The 27,409-nt window shown below is 39.6% G+C and overlaps 2 protein-coding genes, 1 long non-coding RNA gene and 1 pseudogene across 3 annotated transcripts in view; 1 reads left to right on the top strand and 3 right to left on the bottom strand.

Moving 5' to 3' along the window:
• The window catches only part of LOC146453439 (uncharacterized), a 19,556-nt gene extending 10,614 nt beyond the window's left edge, over window positions 1–8,942 (bottom strand). The window contains exons 1-4 of the mRNA XM_085096607.1: window positions 8,849–8,942; window positions 8,017–8,726; window positions 2,769–3,083; window positions 1,030–1,401 (exon numbers count right to left, since the gene is read on the bottom strand). Coding sequence (XP_084952733.1) covers window positions 1,030–1,401; window positions 2,769–3,083; window positions 8,017–8,152 — 823 coding nt within the window. The 5' untranslated portion in view covers window positions 8,153–8,726; window positions 8,849–8,942. The remainder of the gene's footprint in view (window positions 1–1,029; window positions 1,402–2,768; window positions 3,084–8,016; window positions 8,727–8,848) is intronic.
• A 1,681-nt stretch (window positions 8,943–10,623) lies between these two features.
• Window positions 10,624–13,149, top strand: LOC146453440 (uncharacterized). Its single transcript, XR_014859498.1, has 2 exons — window positions 10,624–11,205; window positions 11,333–13,149. It is a non-coding gene; the product is annotated as an uncharacterized LOC146453440 (long non-coding RNA).
• Window positions 11,989–27,229, bottom strand: LOC146453441 (uncharacterized). The gene is made up of 8 exons (XM_085096612.1): window positions 26,778–27,229; window positions 20,762–21,015; window positions 18,161–18,491; window positions 17,031–17,093; window positions 16,005–16,105; window positions 14,727–14,924; window positions 13,836–14,253; window positions 11,989–13,289 (listed from the first exon to the last, which is right to left on the bottom strand). The coding sequence occupies exons 1-8, from the start codon at window positions 26,800–26,802 to the stop codon at window positions 13,042–13,044; spliced, it is 1,638 nt and encodes a 545-aa protein (XP_084952738.1). The 5' UTR covers window positions 26,803–27,229; the 3' UTR covers window positions 11,989–13,041.
• On the bottom strand, window positions 24,127–25,769 carry LOC146453442 (uncharacterized; annotated as a pseudogene).
• Window positions 27,230–27,409: the final 180 nt, after the last annotated feature.

A 27,409-nucleotide genomic window follows, 5' to 3' on the forward strand; every position in this document is an offset into this window, starting at 1 on the left:
CACCGAAACGTCATTCGTTTTTATCGTTTGTTTTCCCTCTCCTATGTATATCAAAACCTCTACTTATAAGAATCAGTTTGCATGAAGAATAGATAAATAAAATCGAAACTTTTTCTTTCAATTAGTACGTTTGTAAATGCAAAGCTTGTCGTATACCTGTATCGTCCATAGAATCTTCACTCGAGAAGATGATCTTGTTGGATGAATCACTCAAATGCTCGTGGAATAGTTTCAGATTGAGTTCGCCCCTAACATTAACACCCATCAAAATAGTTCACAAGGATGCTTTGAGAACAACCGATATGACTCCTGTCTAGATTTTTGGCTCCGCCAATAAAACTGTCGCTCAATTAAAAGTTCAACGGCCGAAAAAAACTAAAGTAAACGCGCTTACCAAAAGAACAGGTCGTAATTTATGCGACATTCAAACTAGAACGGCGCGATTAGCAAAGGCGTTCCGCAGATGTCTGTTCTTTGCTCTGGGCTCAAACGAAATAGAAGACGTCTTCGCGCAGCTAATGGCTGTAAGATTGTCCGAACAATTAACGTTTGGCTGAGAAGCGCAGCTTAGAATGCAACTGTGGCTTTGTACCACTCACATCACCTGTTTTGTCCAAAGAGAACGCGCGTCAATTAATCGGTGGATTACAATTTGTAAATAAAACTCTTTAAGTTGGATGGTATATCGGAGGATGAGCCGAGAATTGGAGTTTCTAGGGCAACTGTGAAGTTTTTATGACAATCAGTTTAAGCCGAGGGTATGATTATCCGATATACCGGCATGGCGGAAAGAGATTTACTTATTTTATAATCCTCTGACTGATTTGTTTCTCTCGTGAAAAAAAAAAAAAAAAAAAAAAATAACAACAACAACAACAAATAAAACAAAACAACAACAATAACAATCATCCGATTTTGTGCCACTTGACATGTTTTGCAACGCGGAATTACAACGCGGAAATTAATCGGTGAGTTATAACGTCTCATATCCGACCTGCGCTTGAGGAATAATTGCTTATGGTACCTTACCTGTAATGCGTCCCATTGTAAAGTTTTCTTTTTTATAATCCCGATGGTACATATCGAGATTAAGACGTATTGATAGCTTTTCACTGTCAATGTTGTCATTGTCCATTGCTTTTTGAAGCTGTTTGATCAAAGGCGAGTCATTCCCACTGTCTATCCATCGAATATTTGATAACGCTGATTGGTAGACTGCTCCAAAAGGTGAATCTCGATAACGCATGGTTTTCATCTTTGGCCACATGTACTGGAAAGAAACTGGCGTGAAATCAGCGGAGAACAGATCCCCAACTCGAATTCTCCAGCCCCAAATCTGTGAGAAAACTTGTGCTTGGGAGTCCAAGTCCACCAGCTTCCCGGTCGTCTTGTTTCCGCCTTCTAGAAAATATGAGAATAAACCACTTTGCCTCCTGTCTGCTAATTCTGTTGAATTTTTTGACAGATATTGAGTGGACGCAATCTTATTATTCTTATTTTATTATTTTAATTTTCTATGTATTAGTTGCAACGAATTCAATGAAGGTAAAGGTTCTGCTCAGTTTGAATACACAATGTTCCCGCCACCTCAAGCATCCAGGCCCACTGATACTGCATGATTTACATGAGGTGATACATGATAATTTATACTGTGAATACATAATGTTCCCGCCACCCCAAGCATCCAGGCCCTCGCATGCATTAACGTCATCACACTGTTGTTCTGTAAAGCCTGGTTTTCGCTTCTGACGAAAGCATAGGTTCAAGTACAAGCGCAAGCATGAAAACTGCCTCGACGCAAGCATAAGCACAAGGATCAAAATTTTCCTTAACGCCAAAATAACGGAAGGGGTGGTTGCACCTAAAAGTCCCCCTTTCCCGTCAAATGAGACTTGGAAGATAGATAGTACATTTAAAGATCTTTCCCTTCACGTCCGTAACTGGATGTGATGGTGTCATGATTTTGGTCTAGATAGGGTTAAAGTGACACTGTTATGGCCTGCGCTTGTGTGAAATTGTTTCCTTATACAAGATGACAAATTCATCAATTGATTTGATTGTTTTATTGTAGAACACAGATGTCGTTTGCAAGTGATAACAGAGAATGCTTAAGCAGCAGTCACGGTCACGGCGACCAACCGGAAGTCTCTAGAACTAGTCTGCATACACTGCGCAAGTCATTACGTCATGACGTCAGAACGCAAGATTTGAGGTTGTAGCCAGAACGTCGACGACCTTTCTTCCAAAATGAACAATGCGGAGAAATTAATAGGTAAAAAATTTGCTTGTTTTCTGGTTTGTACATAACTTAAAATTTTACCGAAAAGTGTTGCATCATTCTCAATTTCTATTAAAAAAGTCCGCTAAAATTTGATTTTTGGCACTCGTCAAGTTTAATTCCATTTTGTAGATACGATTACAAAAGCGCTTTGCGCTGTAGCTTACTCTGGCTGAGTAAAATTTAAGTAAATGCTATACCAGTTTTATTTAAACTGACCATCAACTTATTTATTCGTCGCCTGCAATATCGCTTTTGGGCCAAAATTGTCGTACTCGATCCACTCACGCGCAATTTTTTTAACGTTCGTGACCGCTAGACCGTCTGCTGCTTAAGCTCTCTAACAATATTAAACTCGCCCACGGCTCTTGTGCCACTTCTTTTGTTCTAACCGCAGTCTGAAGTCATGTTATGATCAATGAACAGTGACATCACAAGTCGAAATATAGGTCCGGTTACCATGTTAAAAAGCGTAAACTTCTGTGAATACCTCGTATTGTCGCACCCAAGAGTGGTTCAGCTTCTTTAATGTCCTTTTCTTCCTCATCTTCCTCATCACCTCCCACGCAAGTACCATTAGCATAGCACACTTGAGTCACCAAACCGTTTACGCTCCATTCAGCACTGCCTCTTGGATTCCAGTTGCCGTAAGGTTCTTGCATCCAGTTAGCTGCAATAAAACTCGTCGTGTTGTAGTTCAAGGGATCATTATTTACAGTTGAGACGTCGGCACGATAAGTGCCACTGAAGTGGAATCGAGGCCATGAGAGGTAGCTCATGTAAGGATCATTAGGAAGGTCTTCCTCTGATAGATTTAAGCAAAATAACGCAAAAACGTTAAGAAAATATCCCTCAATACCTTCTGTCTTGAATTTTAGCCATTTCTAATTGTTGATTCATTGTGATTTTCTTATGTTATAACAAGCATCGTCAATCAGAATATAAGTGACGAAAATTATGGATTTCATCAGCAAAAATAAGTTTTAATAGGCCATTTTACAGATGTGTGCTTTGTGACCTGGCCTTGCGTTGGAAGCGAGGCTGGGGGTGACCTTGTTTTGATACAAACCTCACTGCTTTCATATGTAAATGCAAACTAGTTAGCATAAGAACAGCATGATCTACATATGAAAAGCAGTGAGGTGTGTATCAAAACAAGGTCACCCCCAGCCTCGCTTCCAATGCAAGGCCGGGTCACTTAGTACACAACTGTAAAATGGCCTATTGTTTTCTAGATGTTAGGAATTTTGTTGGAAACGTAATGAAAGTGTTAACAAGTATTGTCTGATCTTCAACCAAGCTAGTGAAACCTGCTTCATCGTTTGTTCTCGCCGAGTTCATGTGTTCAACAATGCGCTGGTGAAGATCTCGAGCAGTATGGCCAACACAATCCGTATCACACAGGTCACATGAAAATAATTAAACCACGCATTGTTGATTAAAGATTGGCGGCTTATGTGTTTGGCTTTGCTTACGAAGATCGATTGCAAAGTAATACCGATCTTATGACTGAGATCACGCATTTGCCCTCTAACCACATTAACTGATGTTTTGTCTTTGAAAGGGAGACTGTTCCTTACCACACAGCTGTCTGACACTCGTTAATCCTCGATACCTGACAATCACGTTCGGTGAGCATCTTAATGAAAACTAGTTTAGGATATTCCACAAGTGTCGTACAAAGTTTGAATGCCTCGTGAACAAGATGCTTTTTATTAAACGGATCGCAATCCACGCCTCAACACACAGACCGATTCCATCCGTGCGAAAATCTTTGCTTAAGAACATTCTTAACACTTTTTTTATTTTTTAATTACTTAGTAATGCCTGTTTTAGTATTTATACACATTCATGGGGACTAACTTTTTGAATTGAAAATGACACCAGTTCAACGTTGAAACGTCGTTGGCTTTTAACGTTTTCAAATTTCAAATGTTTTTAAAAAGAATTATATTATAGCAGTATTTAATGCTTCAATGCTAAAGAAATCGTTCCTTATTCGTATTATGATGACGATGATTATTATTATTACTGTTATTATTATTTTATTTATATTTATCTGCTTCTTCTTCAACTAATTCATAGATGAGTTAAAATCGGGCACAACTTGGCATTTTCTTAACCAATTTTTCGAATTTCATGCTTGCCTTATTGAACAGCGGGAGAAAGGTTTAGGGGCCGTAGTTATCTTGAACCGAGGTATCCCATTTGGTGAAAATGCCCGAAATCTGTTCTTGGCCAAAAAAAAAAAGAGAAAAAAAGAAATAAAGAAAGAAAAAAAGAAAGAAGGAAAGAAAGAAAGAAAGAAAGAAAGAAAGAAAGAAAGAAAGAAAGAAAGAAAGAAAGAAAGAAAGAAAGAACCGGTCAAGGGTGTCTTTGTCAGTCTGGTTATAAGTCTTCTTAGTAGCAGTTCTGGTGCGGCTGACGAAATTGAGACAGGTTGCAGTCCACTCTCTTTCTCGTGGTATAACCCAGTTAGAAGTCGCTTGTGTTAACTGGCTTCTACTCAGCCTAACAACAACTGATCTTAAAAGTTTGACATAGCTCTGGTTTATTAACGCTTCGTTCACTTTTTTGTTTTTGTATCTTTGCACGTTGTTATTTATAACAAAGTTTTACATAATCAATATTGCCTTTGTTAGTTTCTGATATATCTATACCGTATTTTTGAATGTGGCCGATGAATACTTGAGCGGTTTTGATAAAATGACACCAATTCACGAATTTTATGGCCCCTAGAAGGTCCAGAATGATGCAAAATGAGAAGGAAGAAGAAAAAAAAAGAGGAAAAAACACTATGTAGCGTTTCGTTTTTGTGCTGCCAACTTTTCGTCATTGTACTGTCGAATAAGCTGAACTGACCGGTCCCATTTTCAAAAATCCAAGTAGCGAATCCTTTTTGTTTTGTATATTCACTTGTTTGTTTACTACTCATTTAACTTTTATTTTAGTTGTGGCTGTCAATTTTTAAACAACAAATTTATTTGTATTTAGTTTAGTATAGACATACCTACCTGCCTCGACTAGCTTTAGCTATTTGCGGGTAGCTATAGGTATATAACTAACTTGTAACTGTCTGTTTTAGTTAAGTGTTGTGTTGTTGTTATATAGTTGTATTTCTAGATTTTATTGTGTATTTTAGTCTTTGAGGATCACATGTTCATATAAGTCAAGTGCATTGGATTTTCTTATTGACTAATTGCATGGTCATTCCATACACCTGACTGCGAGATTCAATGAAATCTTGAAATAGTTTCAATTATTTTGCTTCTTTATCACAGCACAAAGGATAATATGTTCATCAAACCTCACTAAGGAAAGGAAGTTACTCACTGCTCATTGTATTGTGTCTTCTCGCATTGTGATGAGAAACGATGAATATCTGCTTCAACTCCTTAGCTTAACTCCTATACAGGGCCCCACTGAATACCACTTTTGTGATGTGGGCTCCCTGTATAAAGATTGTTATTATTATTATTATTATTATTATTATTATTATTATTATTATTATTATTATTATTATTATTGTTAAACTTATAGATCACGGATCCAGCTTGGTTTTCAAACTAGACGGTATCTTTCCTCTTCCTAAATCTGAAACCAAATACGTTAATTTTAAATCTCTTTTCTCGTACGCGTGTCACAAAACATCTGCCTTTTTTGTTTACCAATGTACCAATGAATGTGTGCGACCAGAAAATGAATTTAAAATGATTCCGAAATGGAACACTGTCCGATGAATGAAAGATTCCTGAAATGAATCACAAACTGGCCATACAGGGGATCCAGGAAATCACAGTAACCCTAAGCCAATACAAACATTTCTTAAACTACATCCAGCGCTAGCACACGACAAGCGAGAAGGGCAGCCTCTCAAAAACACTAAAGTCATTCAAATAACTGACAATGCGGGATTGTCTGCTGATTTGTCGCACGCGCAAATGACTGTTGTAACCTTTCCCCATAGTATATCAGCAAATTCGAACATTTTAGTTTGGACCGAGGGAAAGGCTGAAGAAACGACAAACGAAACGAAAACGAGGTGTTTCAAAAATAAAAAAAAAAAATAAATAAAAAATAATAAAAAAATTAATGTGGATGGGGCCTTAGTTTGGACGCAAGGCCAAAACGCACCGAAATGTATACTTTTCAATCCAAAATGCTGCATTAAGATCCTCAGTTTCCTTTCCTTTGTTGATGGTGCACGAAAAAGTGCAACGTGTCAATGAAAAAGATTAGGTGCACGCCTCATCGCACGTAAGTGACGATTTTGTCCATCGGATAATAGACGCCACTTAAGACGCAGTCATGCAATTTCCTTGATTAGCCTTGATGGTATATTGCATGACTTTAGCGCACCATAAACAAAAGCCACTTTTAAGTGACCTTAAAAGGTTGATTCAATAGAAAGGATGATTTGCCTGCACTTAATTCCATATATCTTTGTCAATTATGTAAATTTTTTATCCTTAACTATGTATTACAAAAAACATTATGACAGTCTAAAGATTCACAGAACATTTAATGGATCAACAATAATTTCCAGTAATTTCAGCCTTAAATTTCTAATTTGTCTGGAAAGATAAGAAAATTGTAAACACGTCACATCATTGTTGACATCTCCCTGTAAGGCTAACTTTTCGCTTTTGTTTTGAATTAACAAATGGGATGAATTGCTAATATGCAAGAAACTGTGCGACATTCTTTGTGCGGAAATTTCTGTGCATATTTTTTTGCCATTACAGGATTTTTGTGGACATTTTTTCTTTACTGTTCATATTCTCTATGAAATAATACAAAGTATGGTTGCCATGAAACTGAAACGATCAGTTGTGTTCTTTCTTGACTGAATTCTATGCCTGGCGCTTAGCCATTAGTCTTGTCTACAATCGAACTAAGTTGTCGCCTTCTTTTTTTCAGAAGAACATCATACACCCAAGTAAGAGATAAGTATCATGACCCGGAAAACTGAGGACATAGGACTCAGTTTGTTACAAATTGCAAGCGACTCCGATAGTTCTGACGCTTATTGATGGCGTCACAAGCAAACACTAAATGCACTGAACTGAAAATAGACAGTGGAATTGCAAAATTTCATTGTAGATTCTACCAACTCTACTGAATTACCTTGACTACCGAAAGGTTCAAGAATTCAGCCCATCATATGATATTTAAGTACGCCATTAACTTCATTCCGAATATTATGTTACGGACTTTCCGCAGATTTGACTACGAGCACGAGATTTAGTGCAAGTACGATTTTTGAAATCTAAACTGCTTGACAAAGAAGGAGCAAGAGTTCTGGGGACGTGACTGGTTTGAAATTTTTTTGTTTTTGAAAAACTCGTACTCTGACTCGCTAAATATAAAGGCCCCGTTAGCCCATGAACGAAGTTCATGCACTGTTAACGAATATCACGCGCGAGCTCATATTCCGAATTATAAATCCGGCACAGTTTATATTCCAGTTTTTGAAGAAACTATACCGATGATTGCAGCAAACGTGCAGTTGATAACTATGTCACCATCAACACTGTCATTTTGCATGATTTTATGTAGAGTTTGCAGGCGAAAATCAAAACCGTGACATGATGTTGATGTCTGCATTCATTACAAAACAAAAGCGACATTGTAGCCACATTTGTTCAGAGAAGTAAGTAACATTGTGATGTGGCAACCCCTTCACGGCAAAGGCCTCTATTTCTGCAATAAACATTGGAACAAACAAGTTGGCTCACCATCCTCTGAAGTGGTAGCCTTATGTTTCCTTTCTCGTTCTACTCGATCTTTAAGGCGGTCCTTTACAGAGGCTTCGCTTAACCCTATTTCCACCACTGCAACGATGAACAGCAAACATGTATTGCGCACATTCATTCTGACCACACAGAGAATTGAAGCAGCTTCCAGTCGCTCTGGATGGACAAAACTTCTTGTAACTGTGGAAGGAGAGCACCTACCCGACCAGTTCGAGAGACTAAAACCCTTTTTATTCGGCACTGCGTCAGATTGCAGACAGGCGAAATGAAACACAACGATGTCCTGTCAGCCGTAACGGCAACGCGTGATTGATATGTTCTTGGGTGTGTGTACGAGTCGTTGCAACATGATTGGTTAATGCATTCGCTTCCTGTAAGGTATGGCTGGTCGTAGCCGTCGCCGTCGCCGTCGCCGCCACGAACAGCAAGATTAAACGCCACAGCATGAATGCAAATTTCTTTAATATACAAGAATCGGAATACGAAAAGAAGGGGGACGAAATTAAAAGCAATTCAACGAAAACTAAACAAAACCGAAATTGCAACTGAAGAAAGGCAAGCAAAAATAGGCAAAATGAACAAACCGAAATATACAGATAAACAACTAAGAGTAATACTTATAAAACTGTGGCAATTAAAACTTGAAAAGTAAATACAACGGGGTTATAATTAAAGGACGACCGTTCAAACCACTTTCTTAAGGCTGGTTTCCATATGATCGCAGATCGCAATAAGGTCTGCGATCGTCTGCGATCCTGCGATCGTGATCGCAGACGATCGGAGACCTTATTGCGATCTGCGATCATATGGAAACCAGCCTTAAGGGTTCGGAGAGCCTCTACAGACACGAACGGATCCCTCAGTACTGCTTCCAAGGACCTTGCGCACAGACCGGATCAACCGCTCTCAAAAACCCTGAAATGGGAAGATCCTGGTGGGGTTAAATCTCCTGTCAAAATTCCTTTGCGGTTGAAAACTCTCGATTTTTGGATGGTTCCAAGCACTTATGGCTTTCGAGTTTCAATTTTCCTGCACCTAAATTAATGCCATTGTCCGAATTCTTATCTGCGGCTGGCAAATCTCAGAACGAAGGGCAAATGAGTCCGTATCCGGGGACTCGGTCACTCAATGTGTGTGGATCGCACAGTTAAGCGTGAGAAAAGGCATCCATAATGCTTTACGGTATGTTTTCGCTGTTTTCACGTACAGAGGTCCGGAGAAGGCAATGCCAACAGAGGTGAACGGTGGTTCATTAGGAGTCAACCGATCTTTGGGTCAAAATTCGCCAGCAGCTGTTGTCCGCAAAGAGCGTTATCTCTTCGGTAAGTAAGACATTTCCAAGCACTCTCCGAATCAGTCCAACAATCCAGTATCTAGGGATCCTAGAGATCCTTCGGAAACCCGGTTGCCGAGCACCCTTAGTGATAGCGGAACAGCATTTATTTGTAGCCTTCACATTCGTATTGCCGCAATTACCACCATAATCACGTTCACCCACGACTTACCCCTGTCTGACCTCAAAGCTCAGTTGGCCTGCGAAGCAAGCGTTGTCGTGGAGTTTTCTGTCAGCTAAAAAGCCGATTTCCAATTTTGGACGAGCGCGAAATGGGGCGAGAGCAAGAAAACGGGAGTGGAGAGGGATAAATTAGATCTCTGCTCCATCATTTGCGTCGTTAGTGCTAGCGGCCCAACATTCATTTGTACCCTACATAACAGCCAACGGTTTGAAGTGGCTATTTGCAACAATCTCATCTTGGTATTCAAAATGGCAGAACGGTAAAGACCCTGGAATGAGCTGCAAAAATACCTCATGAATCGTTGGAGTTGCCTTTTTTATTTTAAAACCTCCTTGACTCGCACCAAACAAAAGACAACAATCACTGCCATCATTTTAGGCAAGTTGGGTAATCTTCCTCGCAGTCAGAGAAGAAGCTAGAAGAGAAACATCAAGAAGAAAACCGCAGGTTCACTTAGCCTCGATTTCCACCGCTCCCTCGGGTGAGCGTGGGCTCATTTCCGGAACAGCGGCAGGTGATGGAGCCGATAGGTACTTCATATATGGTAATTATTATGTCCTCACTTTTTATTTTGATAAGTATGTACCCAAATTCTTTTTGAAATCATCATGTCTCCAAATTTTATTTTTGATTACTGTGTTCCCTTTGTCACTCTGTTACGATTGTAACTCTGTTACCCTGTTACCTTGTTACTCTGTTACCCTGTTACCCTGTTACCCTGTTACCCTGTTACCTTGTTACTCTGTTACCCTGTTACCCTGTTACTCTGTTACCTTGTTACCTTATTACCTTGTTACTCTGTTACCCTGTTACCTTGTTACTCTGTTACCCTGTTACCTTGTTACTCTGTTACCTTGTTACTCTGTTACCTCGTTACTCTGTTACCTAGTTACCCTGTTAAGTGCATAGGCAACGGAAACCAGCTGAGCAGTCATGATACCTGACATTGATGGCGTCATCTGTGAAGACAAATTTCTTAGCAGATACATTTCTATCTCACGCCGAGTCCAAAGCCTATGTAGAGGCGTCTCCTCTTTTCTCTGCTTCAAGCGGAAAGAAGTGACGTCTTCGGAACTCCGTTTGCTAATCGTGTTCTAATGTCCTGCTTTTTGGGTAAAGTATTAGCAGACGTCTGGACGCAGGCGGGCTACATCTAGGGAGGCCCGAGTAATTATTTGTGTTTTATGTATGCGTATTTTTTCTTTTTGCCCTTGTGTAGTTAAACTGTTTTCTATCTTGTGTCCTTCTAACAACGCAATTGCAACAGTGGTGAGAGCGCTGCTGAGAAACAATCTAATGTTGCAAAGTTTACAAAGTTTAGTAGATAAATCGCTATGGTGGTGTCACTGTGTCGCCATACGTCAATCGCTGAAGATTCCAGGAGCCTTACATAGCCAAATGGTATACCTAAACTGCATCATAATACATTTTTGTGGTAATTTGTTCTCACAAATCTAACAGCAGTATCATCATCATGTCAGCCATGGAAGTGCTAGTTATCTTTTTATCGGCTTAACGATTCGTGAGCACCAATGTAAAATTGATCAACGGTACTGAGCTCCAAAACTGCGTGGCCCTCTAATTCTTGTGAAATTGGAAAGTTTTGTTTTGTAAAACTTTGTCAATTACCTAAGGACGTTTTTCCAGCGTCGAGGTAGCTTGCGAAGCTGGCGGTATTGAGTATTTCAAAGCCCCCCTCCCCATTCTCCTCGCGGCTCCGCCGCCAAAACTTTATTTCGCGCGTGCCTACAATACCGCCAGCTACGCAGGCTAGCGTCGAGGGTTCAGATTATTTTGCTTCGATCATAGTTTCTACCGACCTCAGATAGTTTATTCTTGTACATTTTAAGTGAAAATTTAGTAGACTTGAACGTCCCACTGTTCAAACGAATGTGTTTCTAAATTTCAGAGCATGTGCCACAGCAGCGAGTTGCCATCGAACCTCAAAGTCGTCAAATGGATTCCACAAAATGCCTCTTGGCTCACAACAGTACGAAAGTGTTCATATCGCATACTGGCCACAATAGCTTGTACGAGTCAGCTTTCTATGGTGTACCTTTGGTTTGAAAATTCAAACTGCTGACAAAATGCCTCTTGGCTCACAACAGTACGAAAGTGTTCATATCGCATACTGGCCACAATAGCTTGTACGAGTCAGCTTTCTATGGTGTACCTTTGGTTTGAAAATTCAAACTGCTGACACTCACTGTTCAATTTGGTTACGGTTCTTGAAAGGAAAAGTTACAGGATGTCAATTTGATGAACGCCTTCTCTATACGAGCCAATCTTTGCTTAGTGTAATTTACAAAACTGGTACCCTGTACTGATAACAATGGCACCAGGAATGTTTGTCTTATTCACTCCTTTTAAAGTCGCCTATCTTAGGTTATTATAAAGGAGTAACTATAGCAAACTCAAACAAAAACAGAAAAATAAATCAGCGCCACCATAAACTTCTTTATTTAAAAGCAAAGTACTGGAGCAGGTATTTCTACTTACACATTTCGTTATGCCACTATAAATATGTTCTTCAACAAGAATGGATACAGAGATAATACTATTTCCTAATGTTTGCAAATATGTTCAATCTTTTGCTGCACCACCGCAGGATGTTAGTTGAGACCAGTAAATATATTTGTATTTACAATAATTACAGTAATAATAACTTAAAACTTTCTACTGTATGCATATACGTGTCTCAGTTACACACACTCTAGGACTATACAACGAAAGTCCAGTCCACTTATAATGCCACTTATAATGTGAGCTAGTAAACTTCTAAAATGAAGAACACTTTAAGCACAAGAATAAGTAAAAATAGGTGAACATTAAAACATATTCAAACAAGATACATGGAACTGACAAAAAGAAACCGGTTCACTGTTTATCTACTAAAATCCTTGTTAACTGCAAATCGATCTTGACTAATATAATCGTAACGTATACATCCTGGAAAGATTTATTCTGGTGATATATCAACTACTCATTAGAAAGGCAATCTTTCTCTCCATAATGGCAAAAAAGCAAAACGGCAATCTTCTTCTCCACCTAATGCTAACCCTAACCCTAATGCTTTCCAATTAAACCGGTTGAAGTTTGGTCTCTTTAGGGTGCAGTGAATTGTCACTATTGACATGAAGGTATTGAACAAATGCCTACGAGACAACGTTTGGTACTTCCTTTTAGAGCAACTCAGTACTGTTACAAAAATGTAATCTTAAACTTTCAGCATGATTCTAACACACAGTAACTGTTGCTAAATCTTAGCATACTGGGCTTTCAGCTGCAAATTACAATCACATTATCTGATAACCTACAAATAGCTCCTATTAATACTTTAGCCATGAAAAGTGCAAAGAGGAAGAAGAAGGGGTAAACAAGCAGGCAAAACAAACCATGCGAAATATTCCCCTCGTCCCTAATGCACTTTCCAGGTAGTCTAGCAACACTTCCTAGGAATATACATGTAGCTCTGATGCAATGCTTTGCATTACGAACGAGACCCTGCGACCTGTCCAAGGTCATCGAGATATCCCTGCAGTATTTCATATGGCGGTTCCTGGAAGCGCTGATTCGCCATCATTCTCCCCTCGGGTATTTCAAGAGGCACCCTTCCATTCTCCTCCGCTCTCTGACGAAGCATGTGCAGCTGCTGCAATCGATCACGTGTTCCAATCAAATCCTCGTTAAGTAGAAGTTCTTCTGCCACTGCCAGTGCCTCGGATACTACACAGATAGCTGTATATAAACAATTCATAAAATTATATGGTATGAGTAGGAATTGAATTCATTTAAAGCATACTATTAACAGTTTTATATAGGACAGGACAGGGCTTGAGTTTGACCATCTTAATAAACGTGCAATACATGTATCAAGCTAAAAAACCATAGCAATTACAAGAACTGAAAACCAACACAATAACAAACAAATTAAAATCAAGGACAGAAAAGCCATTCAATTGTAACGTATTTATGTATACATGTACATAGACATGTATATCATGTAAAATCTAAACTGCAATAATATGAATTATGAAAAGAATGTGGTTTTGTTCCTCAAACATGAGAAAGACGTTACTAGCTCCCCCAAATAAGAAAATTACAACCCCTAACAAACTAAAGGGTGTTGTACATATTAAGTAAGTTACAAGCCAAGTAGAAGTACAATAAACACGGTAATGCACACGCAAGTCAGGAGGTGTCAAATGACCGACATTTACATCTGTCTATTGAACTGCTGCATTTATCCATGAAGGAAGGAAATTAACTAGTAACAGTACAAACCTTCCTCGTATTCTCCTTTTCTTGCAAACAAGTCTCCAAGTGCACTACAGAACAAGGCTTTGTCTCTCATAGGGCAATCATTTAGCAGCTCTCTCTTAAAATATTCAGCACAGGATTCCGCCTCCCTCAAGTTCTCGTCAGACACCAGGAGCTGCATGTCAGTGGCTTTCACTCGGGAGGAATGAAGATAGTAGAACATCATTCTGATAATCGATCGTCTTGGTCCTCTGGCATTCGTGTTCAGATTCTGTTCAAGTTGATGGTTGTAGTGGCTCAAAACATCTTTGTGGGCTTTCTTCATTTTCCTCTCCTCCTCTTCAGTTAAACTTCCCCGGACAGCAGCCTTTTCAGAGTACAGGGCAGCCACACAGGTGCAGTGGATTGTAGTCTCTTCACCTAACACCACTGACTCTAAGAACTGCATCAACACACACAGTTGTTAGTAATTTGTTTTTTATTGCAGAATCTGACTTCGTTTTCAGGCACTGCAGAACAATTTGTTTTCCAGCCAAATGGTTGTACACTTAATTATTTTACTGAGGTAAATAAGTTTGAACCACAATTTATTCTTAATTCACGACGTTTGTTTGGATCATTTTTCTTGGCAACAGCATTGAAACTTGTCTGGCTCATAACAACTAGGGGAGGAGAGAACTGTGCACACGCATCAGCATGTGTATGGATGTATCATTATCTTTAGCCAATTGTTACAAGTACTGTAATTGACTAAAACACGACTGCTGGGTATTTTTTCGGCAATTTTAGTTCTTTTTGAGCTAATGTTGAATTGCTAACATAATATTAAAGTGTATGAAATCATTTTTACCACATGGTCTGACTATGACTACCATAATTTATGACAGCTATAACATGACTGCAGCACAGGCAAACCTCACTAGAAGACTCCAACATCTCTTCAGCCTTGGAAAAGTCTCTTTCTTGTTTGTAGGCACCAGAGATGACACTCTTTGCCTTTCCAGCGATGAAATTGCAGTTGGGCGAGTTACACTTTTTTGCTTGGACATACACTTCTTCACAACATTTTTTACATTCTTCAAGTTCCCCCATTTGGTACAACAAAAGACTTTCCTAAATAAAAAAAAATTATATAATAATATGAGAATTTTACTTTACGGACATTCAAAATTAAACCACACTAAGTGCAACTGACAGTTGTATTACAAGTACAATGTAGTAATAAGAGTATGACTCTAACAGGAAATCATGCAAGCTAAATATTATGACATTCAAGTTCATAACATAGTAAGCCACTCATGTACTGTACACTGTATATTGATTAAAGTGGCTGGTTAGGATTCACATACATGTACAAACACACGCAAACCAAAACCAAAGCACACATTCAAACACAGGCACCCTTCCTGATAAACAAGGTTTCTACTCAGTATAGAAATCAGATTATAAGGGCCCTGTACTGTATCTCCCTCCCCCAAGGACTTTCTAGGAATTGCAAATTGGAAGTCAAATTAACAAGAAATCTGTGCTGGATTTGAAAGCACCTATCATACCCCTCCCCCCTGACTAACTGAATGGTGGGTGGAGTCTAACTTTGGCAGTGCAGCTGTATGTTGAATATGAACTCTATGGCAATTGGGCTATTTTCTCAGCCACGCCTGGGTTGAATGCACAAATTTTCAGAAGGGCTTACATTCAAAAGTTTGTATTATGCTGAATAAAAACTATGTTCTGGGCTTTTTTATATACATGTAGTATTCACATGCTGTAATTCTTTGCGTAACTCAGTTGTGCATGCTTGGTACATGTATGTCAAAGATGCCAATGATTACCCCAATGGGTTGCAATGGCTTGTCTAAGTACGATAAAATTTATGTGTTGCTTAAACGTTTCTACCTACATGTAGGAGATAAGTCACAAAAGGATGGTGATAGTCATAATGTCTTTGAAAATCCTGAAACTCCCTGGATAGAAATCTCATGCCTTTGACTCAGAAAAAGTTGGCAGTTCACCACATTTCAGATGAGTCATTGCGACTTTTACGGACCACAATTAATTTTTAAATTTCAATAATTCTTCAACACCCCACTGCAGGTCACATACAGAAAGGAACAAATAAATGTTCTTAAAGTATACCATAATGTAAAAACTTAATATACAAGCAGTAAAAATACTGTTGTTGATGGTGTGTACCTCCAGCTGAACGGCAAGAACCAAATCCTTGAAGCGTAGATCAGTGGAGCTCTCATGCTGGAGAAAACGTTGGTGATCCCGCGCAAAACGATCCTTAGCACCTGCCAGTCAAAACATGACCAGATTCTCATTTAAAGTTAACAACAACAACAACAACAATTTATTTGCATCCATCCACACACATCAGACATGGTAAAAAAATAATGAAAAATAAATGGATCAACTGAGGTCTGTTTGAGATGCTGCAATCAAAACCTAATTCATTTAAGTTGAACTCCAAAGTAACTAACTCTGAAGAGATCACTGATGAAGATGGCACCTCTGTCATTAACCTTGTACAACGGATTACTGTTTCACTTCCATTTTGTGGTGGGACAGTTTGCAAAAGCACTGCACATGGTGTAACATCCAAACTTTGGGTCACTTTGTCCCCGCTTTATGAATCACAAACTAAGCTGGAATTCAGCTGGTTTCAAACCAGCTGAATTTCATCTCATTCCTGCTTCAAGTCCTGCAGCTACATGTAGATGTCTCCTAACTTGTGCATTCTAACTTTGAGTGTCTCTCTCCCAAGCCATGCAGTGCTTTCCAGCATTTTTTTATCTAATTTATCCCCTGTTAGTCATTTGGCTGAATTGAGTCTTCCAAACTAATTCTCAGCTTAGTGCAAAGTGTAAATTATATGGAAAAGTTCCATCCAACAACTGCCCCCATGTTACTGTGTACCTGCCAATGAAACAAATGTGACTTTTCTTAGTAGACGTGTTGAAATACATATCCTGCTAATGCCATTACGTCACACATAGAGCCAATTTTTGTGTGATGTGCACCTTGAAAACTACTGACATTATAAATTATTGCTGGCAGACTGCAATGAATAATAATAATAATTATTATTAATAACAATCACTTTGATAATCAACTCTGAAAATTATACAAAAATTAAAAAAATTTATTCATACTCAGTATTACGGCTGTATGTAAATAATTTATTTATGGGCCATGTTAGTTCTAATTGGCACATACCATTTTCCACTAAATCTTGAAAATGGTGTAAAACCCTTTGACCTCTAGGAGATGCAAGGAAACCTGTTCAATACAAATTAGATGATTTACATTTCATGGGTATGTCAGAGCTCAAAAACAGCTGAATTAGGTTAAGAGACATGACATAAAACACATTGAAAATTGGTTATTGTGCATTCAAGCACACGAGTTGTGGCTGTCTTACAATGGTGCAAAAAATGGCCTGGGTTTATTTTTGTGAGTGGTTTAAGCATAGTAAAACAGTTGACTTCACGGAAAACCCAAGTTTCCTTCAGCCCAGCTAGCTGTTTTCTAATAACATGAATGTAGATCAAGATCATTACATGTATGCGAACTCTACTGGTTTGGACAGCAGCAATTAATTGTGGCCATTTTGCACCAGTTTATATTAATTTTATAAGACTTAGTTCAAATTTACATTTATCAGCTATGGATGCAGCTGAACTGTGTCAACACTCAGTAAAAACAAGCCAGTGTTTGACATGTACAGTTTACCTGGCAAGTAGAGTACTGTAAAGGGCTGTAGCAATAGTCATGATTATTGAATACCTGTTTGTCATTTTGAAAACTAAATGGCAAGAAGAAATGTGACCTGCAGTGCTTTCCATTTAGCCAGAATTTCAGTTTAACCAGTTGAAATGTAAATGGTTGCATGGCCGATCAAACAGAAAACAATAACTTTCCTGAGCAAATGGAAAACCTTTAGAGGTACTCCAATGAGATTTGCAAGTTTGGAATTATTATGTCTGGAAAAGTCTTTCCATTTGACATGAAACGCTTCCAAAATTTCCAACCAAAAATTTGGGCTAAGTGGAAAGCAAGCCAAGTTGTTCCTGTACATGTCCAGCCATATCTGTGCCCTGATTACATATATTTTAATATTCTAAGTATAATCAATCAGATGAGTTGCAGATCCAAGAGCTGTTTGATAGCACATGGTTGGGATGTACATGACTTATTACCCTATTCAAGTTTTATTAATAGAGGAGAGCACAACCTCCCACCCGTCCCAGGCTCAAGAAACAAACATGGACTTTGGGACCCAGATACAACTGCAACACATGGGAGACAATTGTCGATGAAATGTAATTTGACTGTTACAAACTCACCAACAAGTTGCTTCCTTGGAAAAGGTGAGTCAATTGCTGGCAAGGAATGGCCACCCCAAAAGTCACACAAACTCTTTGGTAGATAATGAGTTTCGACATGGGTTTTGACTTCATTAATCAAACCCTCATCAGTGTTTTCCAGTGATTTAAACTTGAAGTTGATGTGGAAGGTATTGGGGGTATCAGCTGGAAGAAGAAACATGAACCTTCCTGCATAGGAGGGAAGTGCTGTCCCACCACAATCTACACTTGAGGTTTGTGGTACATATGAGAGACCTGCAGGTGGCTCCACTTCTGCTTCAATCATATAGAATTGCTGCTGTCCTGAATTCTACAATCAGAACAGGAAATTACCATTTAAACTAATGACTGCTATTATTTACACCATACATTCATAAACATGCACTGCTGGGAGGCGCGGGGAACACTCACTTATAGAAGAACCCCTCCCCCCCCTTTCTCTACGCTATTAATAGTAATTGTGCAGTCCCAAATAAGGAAAGGTTTTTAATCCATTTTTTGTCTGAAACAGGGTATAGATTTTAATGTTGTTGGTCAGAAAGTCAGAAAATGGGTACAGATTTTACAGAAACAGGAATGAATTTAAGAGGCAAATGTTGGTCTGAAAAATAATTAAAGAGGTCAAGGTTTGGAAAACTGAGCCGCACACCCCTCGTCTACCTCAGCTATTTAACCCATAAAATATAGTTATTGCATAGTGGAGCCTTTCCCCAAATGGCCAGTGAGTCATGCATACTGCATGTATAGCCATAATCTACAGTATGAGGCTCCAGTTTCTCTGCTCATCATACAATCATAATTATGCCCCCTGGTGTGTTGGGTAGGCTCATTATGCCTTCACCCATTAAACCCCTCATTGTCCGTGCTGGTCTAGCTATAGACAGTAGAATATCTATGAGAGTTTTGGGGTTACTCTGGCCACCACTCAGGAGACATGCCGTATAAGCTATGCCAAGACAGCTCCTGCGGTCAGTAACCAATTCACAATTACTGATTGTGAGTGCTAGAGACAGCTCAAATGGTTCCATGAGCATTAATGGCGGTAGTCAGATGCTGCTGAAAATATAGTTCAGTACAAAGGACAAAAAAAAATCTGCTTAATTAAAATGTGTCTGCTATTGACTACAATATTGGATGTCAATGGAACATCATATTATTTAACTTTGTAATGTTTCTTAACCTACATCACCACACATCTGTAAGATAATGAACTTAGATGTACCTCACATGTAATTATCACCTGGAAAAAAGCTAAGGCTTTTGAGCACTTTTTAACTCGTGAATGCGCGCATGCGCAATGAACGAGTTATAGCGATAGCTGACTCTCGACTTGGTCGGTCGATCAGTCGGTTTTGTTGTTAACTTTCGGGCGTGCGCAGTGAATGAGTTTTAAATTCAATTAGTGGAAAAAAACACGCGAACATTTGTTGTTCACGGCGCATCAGGAAATTCTTATTCAATATGTAGAGAATAATTTGACGATCATTTAGTGCAAGAATGGAGATTTTTCGTTCAATCTGAGCAAAGTTACAAGTTTTTTTCAGTTTTTCAGAAAGTCCGGGGTCGTAAACTCAATTAGTGAAAAAAAAAAACGTGAAAATTTTTTTCACGACGCGTCAGAATTCTCTCATTCATTCTGTAGAGAATAATTTGACAATCATTTCAGTGTAAGAATGGAGATTTTTCGTTGAATCTGAGCAAAGTTATAGGATTTTTTCGTTTTTTTCTACGAAGTGCGGTTTCTTTTAAGAATTAAAAATAATTTAATTTAGAAATAATTTAATTAAAAAATAATTTAATTTGTCAGTTTTCACGCGAAAGCGGAACGTGCCATGTCACGCATCATTGACGTCGTAAACAAAATTATGCAAATTTCTGGTGAAATGAACACTTTAAGATCTTGGCAGCTTCACAGGGAAAAAATGTTTCATTTTCGAAATTTACAACTGGAAATTTATGGGAAAGCAAAAGGACGCGGTCGATAAATAATTCTTATTTAGCAAGAGCTTGTCATAGTTCATTATTTTTACTTGAGGATTGCGTGGACTGAACTCCAAAGGAAAAATTTCACGCATTTATGTCGGGCATGAAATGTAACGCGATACTTTGTTGAACATATTTTCCTTTGTGAGATCGGCTTGCCCTACAGTAATTTTGTAATTTTAATTCCCAAAAAAACTTCACTTGCCCATCGGGCAAGTGATGGTTAGAATCCACTAGCCCGATCGCGAAATCCAGTAGCCCCGGACTATCGGGGACACGAATTTGCATGACGTAGCTGCACATGGCGTGCTCCTATGAACTTTGAATAAAAAAAACACGTGAGTTTTTTTAATCGGCGCATCAGAATAATCGGCTTATTCAATCTGTACAGAATAATTTGACAATCATTTTAATAGTACAAGAATGGTCATTTTTCGCTACATAATCGGGCAAAGATATAATTTCTGTTAGCTTTTGAGGAAGTTTCCGTAGCCGTCTAAATTTCAATTACTATGTGTCATCTGCATTCACGAGTTGGCTCACAGGAGCCTTTGATTGTCTTTTTGCATGGAATTAAATTAACTTGGTATAACTTACATGTATTTTAATTACAAACTGTGTATTTCCTCTTGCAGTCATTGTGCAATCAAACAACTCTTGAGTGCCGTCACTAGCCAGTGCAATAACATACTGAACTAGAACAAAGCAACCAGGAAAAAATGGCTGCAGAAAGGATAGTGATTCTTCAGCCAAAGAACATTTGAGGTCCTTGTAATGATGTCGACAGGCCTTGACAATTTTTATCTTGCATGCCTCTGGTTTAAAGACATAAGATGCAATAGGCCATTTACCTGAAAATAAATTAAAAATATTGCTTTTTTGTTTGATTCATCAATTTACAATTACACATTAATGGTTGAAAAATTCAAATGTACAGATGTACACATTATTCACATGTGCAGATAAAGATAAAGATTAAAGATACAGTGTAAGAAAAGATATACAAATGTGAGCCAATCAAGGATGATGGGTAATTAATTAGGATAAGCAGACCCCGTATAAAAATAAACTGTTTCCTCATGCTATTTGACTCTCTAAGTTTTACTTACTTGAACGCAAAGCGACTGACACAAAGATTTTTATTATAACCGAACGACGGTTAAACTCAACTGAACTTGAATAATAATGAATAGCTTAAATATCCCTAGCGTTTCACACATTCTGCACGCATTATTCATAGCTTAATTATTCCGAGTGGTTCACACATTCTGCACGCATCTAGTATTACAACATCCCCCTTTCTTAATAAAAAAAAAAATCAACTGAAAGTTCCTCAAAGTTTTTTTTTTTTTTAGTGTCCCTACAGTTACACTTCTTAGATCAGTCTTTTTGGTTGTCTAACAGTTCGTCTTGGTCTAGAGGCTGCAATGCTGGGATGGGTGTGGTCTTGCACACACTGCGTCGGCAATGTCTGGCTCACGGTTTTCGTCGGTGGTGATGCTGGCGCAACTGACTCTGCAGGAAGGGCAGGCTGCTTTATTAGCTCTTCTGATTGGTCGCTCTGAATTGCAGGACGCAAGTGTCGACGATTTCTGAAATATTTCGCTCCAGATTTGGTCTGCACTTGATAACGTCTGGGTGACCTGTCAGTGGGTTGCTGAATCACTGTGGCTTCCTGCCAGACTGGCTTATTAGGATCCAATTGCACGCGAACACTCTGGTATTGCTTCAGATCCTGAAGCTCCTTGGCTTTCTGATTGTAGTAATCCGCTTGGGTCTGTTTCTGTGCTATCTGCGCTTCTCTGCTCTTCTCCAGATTAGGATGTAGATATTGATGAATGGGAAGTAGTGCCCTATACTTGCGCTGGATGAGCAGTTCTGCTGGACTTAGTTGACCCGGTCTGATTGGCGTGGATCTGTATATCAGCATTGCAAGATGTGGATCAGAACCTGACTCTTCTGCCTTTTCCATGATGTTCTTTGCCGTTTTGACCATGGCTTCAATGAAACCATTCAACTGAGGGTACCTTGGGCTTGAGTGCTGCACCTGGAACCTGTAGTGAACAGCGAATGCTCTGAACTCCTCAGATGCAAATTGAGTTCCTTGGTCTGTGTACACTACTGCTGGAATCCCATATTCTGCAAATATTGTCTTGAGGAGATTAATTACGTGACCTGACGTCTGATTAGACAGTTTCTTCACAGTAGGAAATTTGCTGAAATAATCTGCGACCAGTAGGTAGTGGTGGGAATGGTGTTCAAATATGTCGACTCTGAGCTTGACCCATGGCATGCTGGGTACGTCATGCGGTATAAGGGGTTCCTTCTGCTGAGCTGGTTTGTGTTTCTGGCAAATGTCACATGATTTCACTGCATTTCTGATGTCATCCGAGATTCCTGGCCAAAACACTGTCTCGCGTGCTCTTAGTAGAGTTTTCTCCTCTCCTAAGTGCCCTGCATGAAGATCTTTCAGATACTCTGCTCTCTGCGATGTGGGAATTACTAAGCGGTGAGCTTTGAATATCAGTCCGTCTTTGATTGCCAGCTCTTCGCGATAATTTCAGTAATGCTGTACTGGTTCTGGAAGTTGACATTTTTGAACTGGCCAACCATGGAAAATGTAATGTCGTAGCTGATTCAGAGTTGGATCTGCAGTGGTGGCAATTCTGGTTCTGTCCAGGCGATTGTCTGTTGCTGGAATGGCGTTAGTAATCCGATGCACCGGAATTGCATCCATCTGCTTTGCATCCTGAGGTTCTGGACTGAGTGGATCGACTCTACTCAATGCATCCGCTATTGAGTTGTCCTTTCCCCTGATGTACTCTAACTGATTCTCGTATCTTGCAAGCCTCAAGAGTAGCCTTCGAAGTCTTGGGCTTGCTGTGGCAATTCGCTTCTTCCAAATCGTCTCCAGTGGTTTGTGATCTGTTTGAACTCGAACTGGTTCACCAAACACATAGTTGTGCAGTCTCTCCATGGCGAATACCACTCCTAACAGTTCCCTCTCAATGTTAGAATAGTGCTCTTCAGCAGGAATGAGTGTTCGAAATACGTAGATCACTGGTCTACCTTCTTGTAGCAATACGGCACCCAATCCTTTCAACGAGGCATCCGTCTGAATAACATGATCAGACTTGGGGTTGAAATACGCGAGTACTGGAGTCTTGGTGAGCTCTTCTTTGATCGCGTCAAATGCATCTTGATGGGTGGAGTCCCAAGTCCATTCCACATCTTCTCTTAGTAGTGGCTTGAGTGGCTCGGACAGTTTCATTAGCTGGACTGAATAGTGCTTCAGATAATTAACCATGCCTTGGAAACTCTGAAGACCCTTCTTGTCTTTTGGTGCACTCATCTGCTTTATGGCCTCTACCTTTCTGTCATCACTCTTCATTCCTTCCGGTGTCAGCGTGTGTCCAAAGAATTCACATTTGGTGCTCTTAAACTGAAGTTTCTTTGGATTGAACTTGATGCCATTCATCCTTGCTGTCTCAAGTAGCCTGAGCAAGTTCACATCGTGATCCTTGGAATCCACACCCCTTGTTAGGACGTCATCAACACATCCAGTGATTCCGTTTAATCCTTGTAGGACTGAATTTAGTCTCTCTTGGAAGACGTCTGAGCTGACTTTCAGGCCGAAAGGAAGTCTGAGCCATTTGTATTTTCCCCAACGGGTATTGAAGGTTGTCAAAAGTGAGCTGTCGGAATCTAATTCCACCATCCAAAAGCCCGACTTGGCATCAATGACTGTGAAATACCTTGAGTCATGGAGTTCAGCACTAACTTCGTCAATGGTCTTGGCCTAGTACTGGTTCCTCTTGATACTCTTATTGAGGTCTTTTGGATCTAGACAGAGTCGAATCGATCCATCTGGCTTAGCAACAGGTACAATGCTATTGATCCAGTCCGTGTGTCCCGCAACTGGTTCGATAATGCCTAAGCTGCATAATCTTTCTAGCTCATCTTTATAGGCCTCTTTCTTCTTTTCGGGTACTCCCCTGGGTGGGTGTTGTACGGGTTGAGCATCAGGTTTGAGTTCAATGTGGTATTTCCTTCCTGGCAGTTTACCAATGCCTTCGAACACATCTTTAAATTTTGACAACACGTACTCCTTTGTAATAGGTAAGCAGTGTCTCTTTTCATTCAGAATAACTGCATCATTCATTACTTCACATGTGGGCGTTTTAACTTCGTCTAAGTTTGGACTTAGAGCATTCACACTCGCATGGACTTGTGGAACACGGGTTAAGGCGGGTGGTGTTACCACTGGGAAGTCAATGTAACCAACTTGTAGCGCTGTTGTTCTACCTAGGATAAGATATCCTCGGGTGTCGGTTACCTGACAGGTTGCCATCTGTGGCTGCTTATTGCTGGTGTGGATGGTAATTGTACACACTGGAAGGTTTGCTATCGGAGATTCTCCGTATCCGAAGATTTGTACTGGAGTAGGGATCAGTTCCTTATCTCCAAAGAGCGATTTGTACATGTATAAAGGCATTATGTTGCATGCCGCACCTGTATCGATTTCACACTCAACTTGGTGAATGGGTCCTTCACTTGCTGCACTCAATCATAGTGGCTTGATATGCTTACTTGAAGTGTCATTAATACTCTTAACATGATACATCTGAATATGGTGAAACACTGCTGGCTGACTTGCGTACTGTTGGGGCGGTTCAAGTGGCGTGTAGTAGCCTGAATATGCGTTGATTGGAGGCTGGCTATTTTAGTCCACTGGTTGTGTATGCAAGCCATGTACTTGAGTTTGTTTGAAGTTTCTGTTCTTGCCTGGTTTTGCTCGCTTGCTTTTGCAACACTTCTGATAGTGTCCTTTTTTACCACAGCTGTGACACGTTACATCCTTGGCTGGACACTTAAACTTTGGATGAGCTGGCCTTGCTCCGCAACAATAACAGTCTTGCCGCTTCATTCCATCCTTGTCTTGGGAAGTGTCATATTTGTCGTGTCCCTTTTTTGATTTCCCATCTTCTCGGTGCTTCTCTTGAAGCTTGTGAATCTGAGTTGTACCTTGTTGTATGGCTGTGGCTGCTGTCGATGCTGTGCTGAGAGTCTGCATAATCGATCTTTGACAATCGCTATTGTAGATGTTGGTGGCAATCTCGATGACCCTGTCCGCTGTAAGCATATCTTGGTTCTCTTCCAAACACTTCTGATACACCATTGGATTTTTGAGTCCAAGGAGAATTGCATTCCTGAGAGCCATGTCTTTGGCGTCCTCTGGCCATCCACATGCGTCGGTAATTTGTCTACACTTTTCAATGTATTCAGGTAGTTCCATGTCTCCTTGCGTTAATACCTTGTATTGAGTAGTCGCGACGAGTTTGCTTCCCCTCGGTTTGCAGTGCTCCTCCAATTTCTCGAGATGCCTATCCCATTTCTTGAGATCAGCTTCGACAAACGTCGCCTTGTCGAGAATATTTTGACCGCGCTCGATCTCCTGACCACTGGTAGATACACAAGCATGTGAATTCTGGATCTGCTTTAGTCATCTTTAAACCTTTTTCGTCCATTCTAGGAAACGCTCATGTAGTTTTCCATCGCTTGTCCAGTGGAGAATCGGTCCTTTTGTTAGCACTTCCATAGCCATTGAATTTTGCTCACGTCGCTAAAGCTCCAAATTATTATGAAGGCTGGATTTTTTAGGTCCTGACGACATGCATGTTTCCTCATGCTATTTGACTCTCTAAGTTTTACTTACTCGAACGCAAAGCGACTGACACAAAGATTTTTATTATAACAGAACGACGGTTAAACTCAACTGAACTTGAATAATAATGAATAGCTTAAATATCCCTAGCAGTTCACACATTCTGCACGCATTATTCATAACTTAATTATTCTGAGTGGTTCACACATTCTGCACGCATCTAGTATTACAACAAACTACATGATTGCAATTAACAAATATGCAAAACCGACAAAAGTTAATTGGGATATTTTTCAGTATTACAGTTCAACAAATTACAAATTTTACAATTAAATATGAAATCAAATAAAACAAATTAAACAGAAGTTCTATAACAAGAGATCCAAACTCTGGTGATAAGCACTGTTGTTTCTCCTTCACTTTCAATTTCTTTTAGGCAGAAATGATGTTCTATTTTTAGGGATATTTGAGGGCAGATGTTAAAGCTCACCAAATTTATCGTTAGATCCCTGAAAACACTTCTGTAAAACAAGCAAAATTTTACGGGTAATTAATATTCACTTCCCACTTTCTTTCCTGCACTATAGAAAACTACAATGACCGCAATCAAAAGAGTCATAATTTTCAACAATAAATTGCGGTGATCCCTACAGAGAAGTCAGCTATAGGGCCGAGCCGTTATAAACAGTGACATATATGAAATGCACAACGATAAAACCTTACGATCAATAACAAGAATGCGCAACGTTTCTTACGATTTTGATTACAAACAGACGCTCTGTGGAAAAGGCCCGACGTAAAATGAAAAAACTTTTGAATCATCCTTCACAGACGTCAGCGCAAACGAAACCTACGTACTTGTGCATGTACAAGTCTTATCAAAAAGTTCCGAACGTGAAAAGAGGAAACGAAAGTACAAACGGAAAGCAAACGTCACAAGGGACCTACCTTGAACGCTTTCTTGTCGATGCATTGTGTGTTTTCCCTCGAATAGCTCGCTTTTGCGTTCACCGTTTTCAACTAAGCTTACATCTCGAATCGTCAATCTTAGATCCACGCTACTTTTTACCACTGCGTTTTTGTTGTCGCGTGTTTACGTTCAGCGACCCTTGTAGGAGGAGAAGGAGGAGCAGCAGGTCATGTGATATGGTGCGCAAATTAGGGAAAGTCCCTGTACACATATTGAGCTTTTCATTATGCCATGGTTGGGCGAAACTCCTGTTATTCAAAAATACGTAATCGTCCATCCAACGTACGAAGCAGACTTTAGCATGAATACGAGCGTGCAAAGTTTTGCAAAGATGTCCGCGGTGATACTTATTACTTTTCCTGTAGATTTTTCTAAGTCCGAAAAGGTCCGCCATTTTTGTTGCTTTGGTGTCAACCTCGTTCCCAGGACCGTCCGCGAGGTTAGCCTGGTGGGTAAATATCGATACATAACTATTCGATACAATAAACCAACAATAGATGCTTCTCACGTGACTACTTGGAAATTATACTTTGACTGCATGTCACTGGAAGAAATTCTCTCTCATTAAAGAGCTTATGTATCCGAGGTATTTTAATTTTTATCTAGGGCA

This window comes from Pavona decussata, unplaced genomic scaffold (genome assembly GCF_977016875.1).
Source record: "Pavona decussata unplaced genomic scaffold, jaPavDecu1.1 SCAFFOLD_330, whole genome shotgun sequence".
NCBI classification, from domain to species: Eukaryota; Metazoa; Cnidaria; class Anthozoa; order Scleractinia; family Agariciidae; genus Pavona; species Pavona decussata.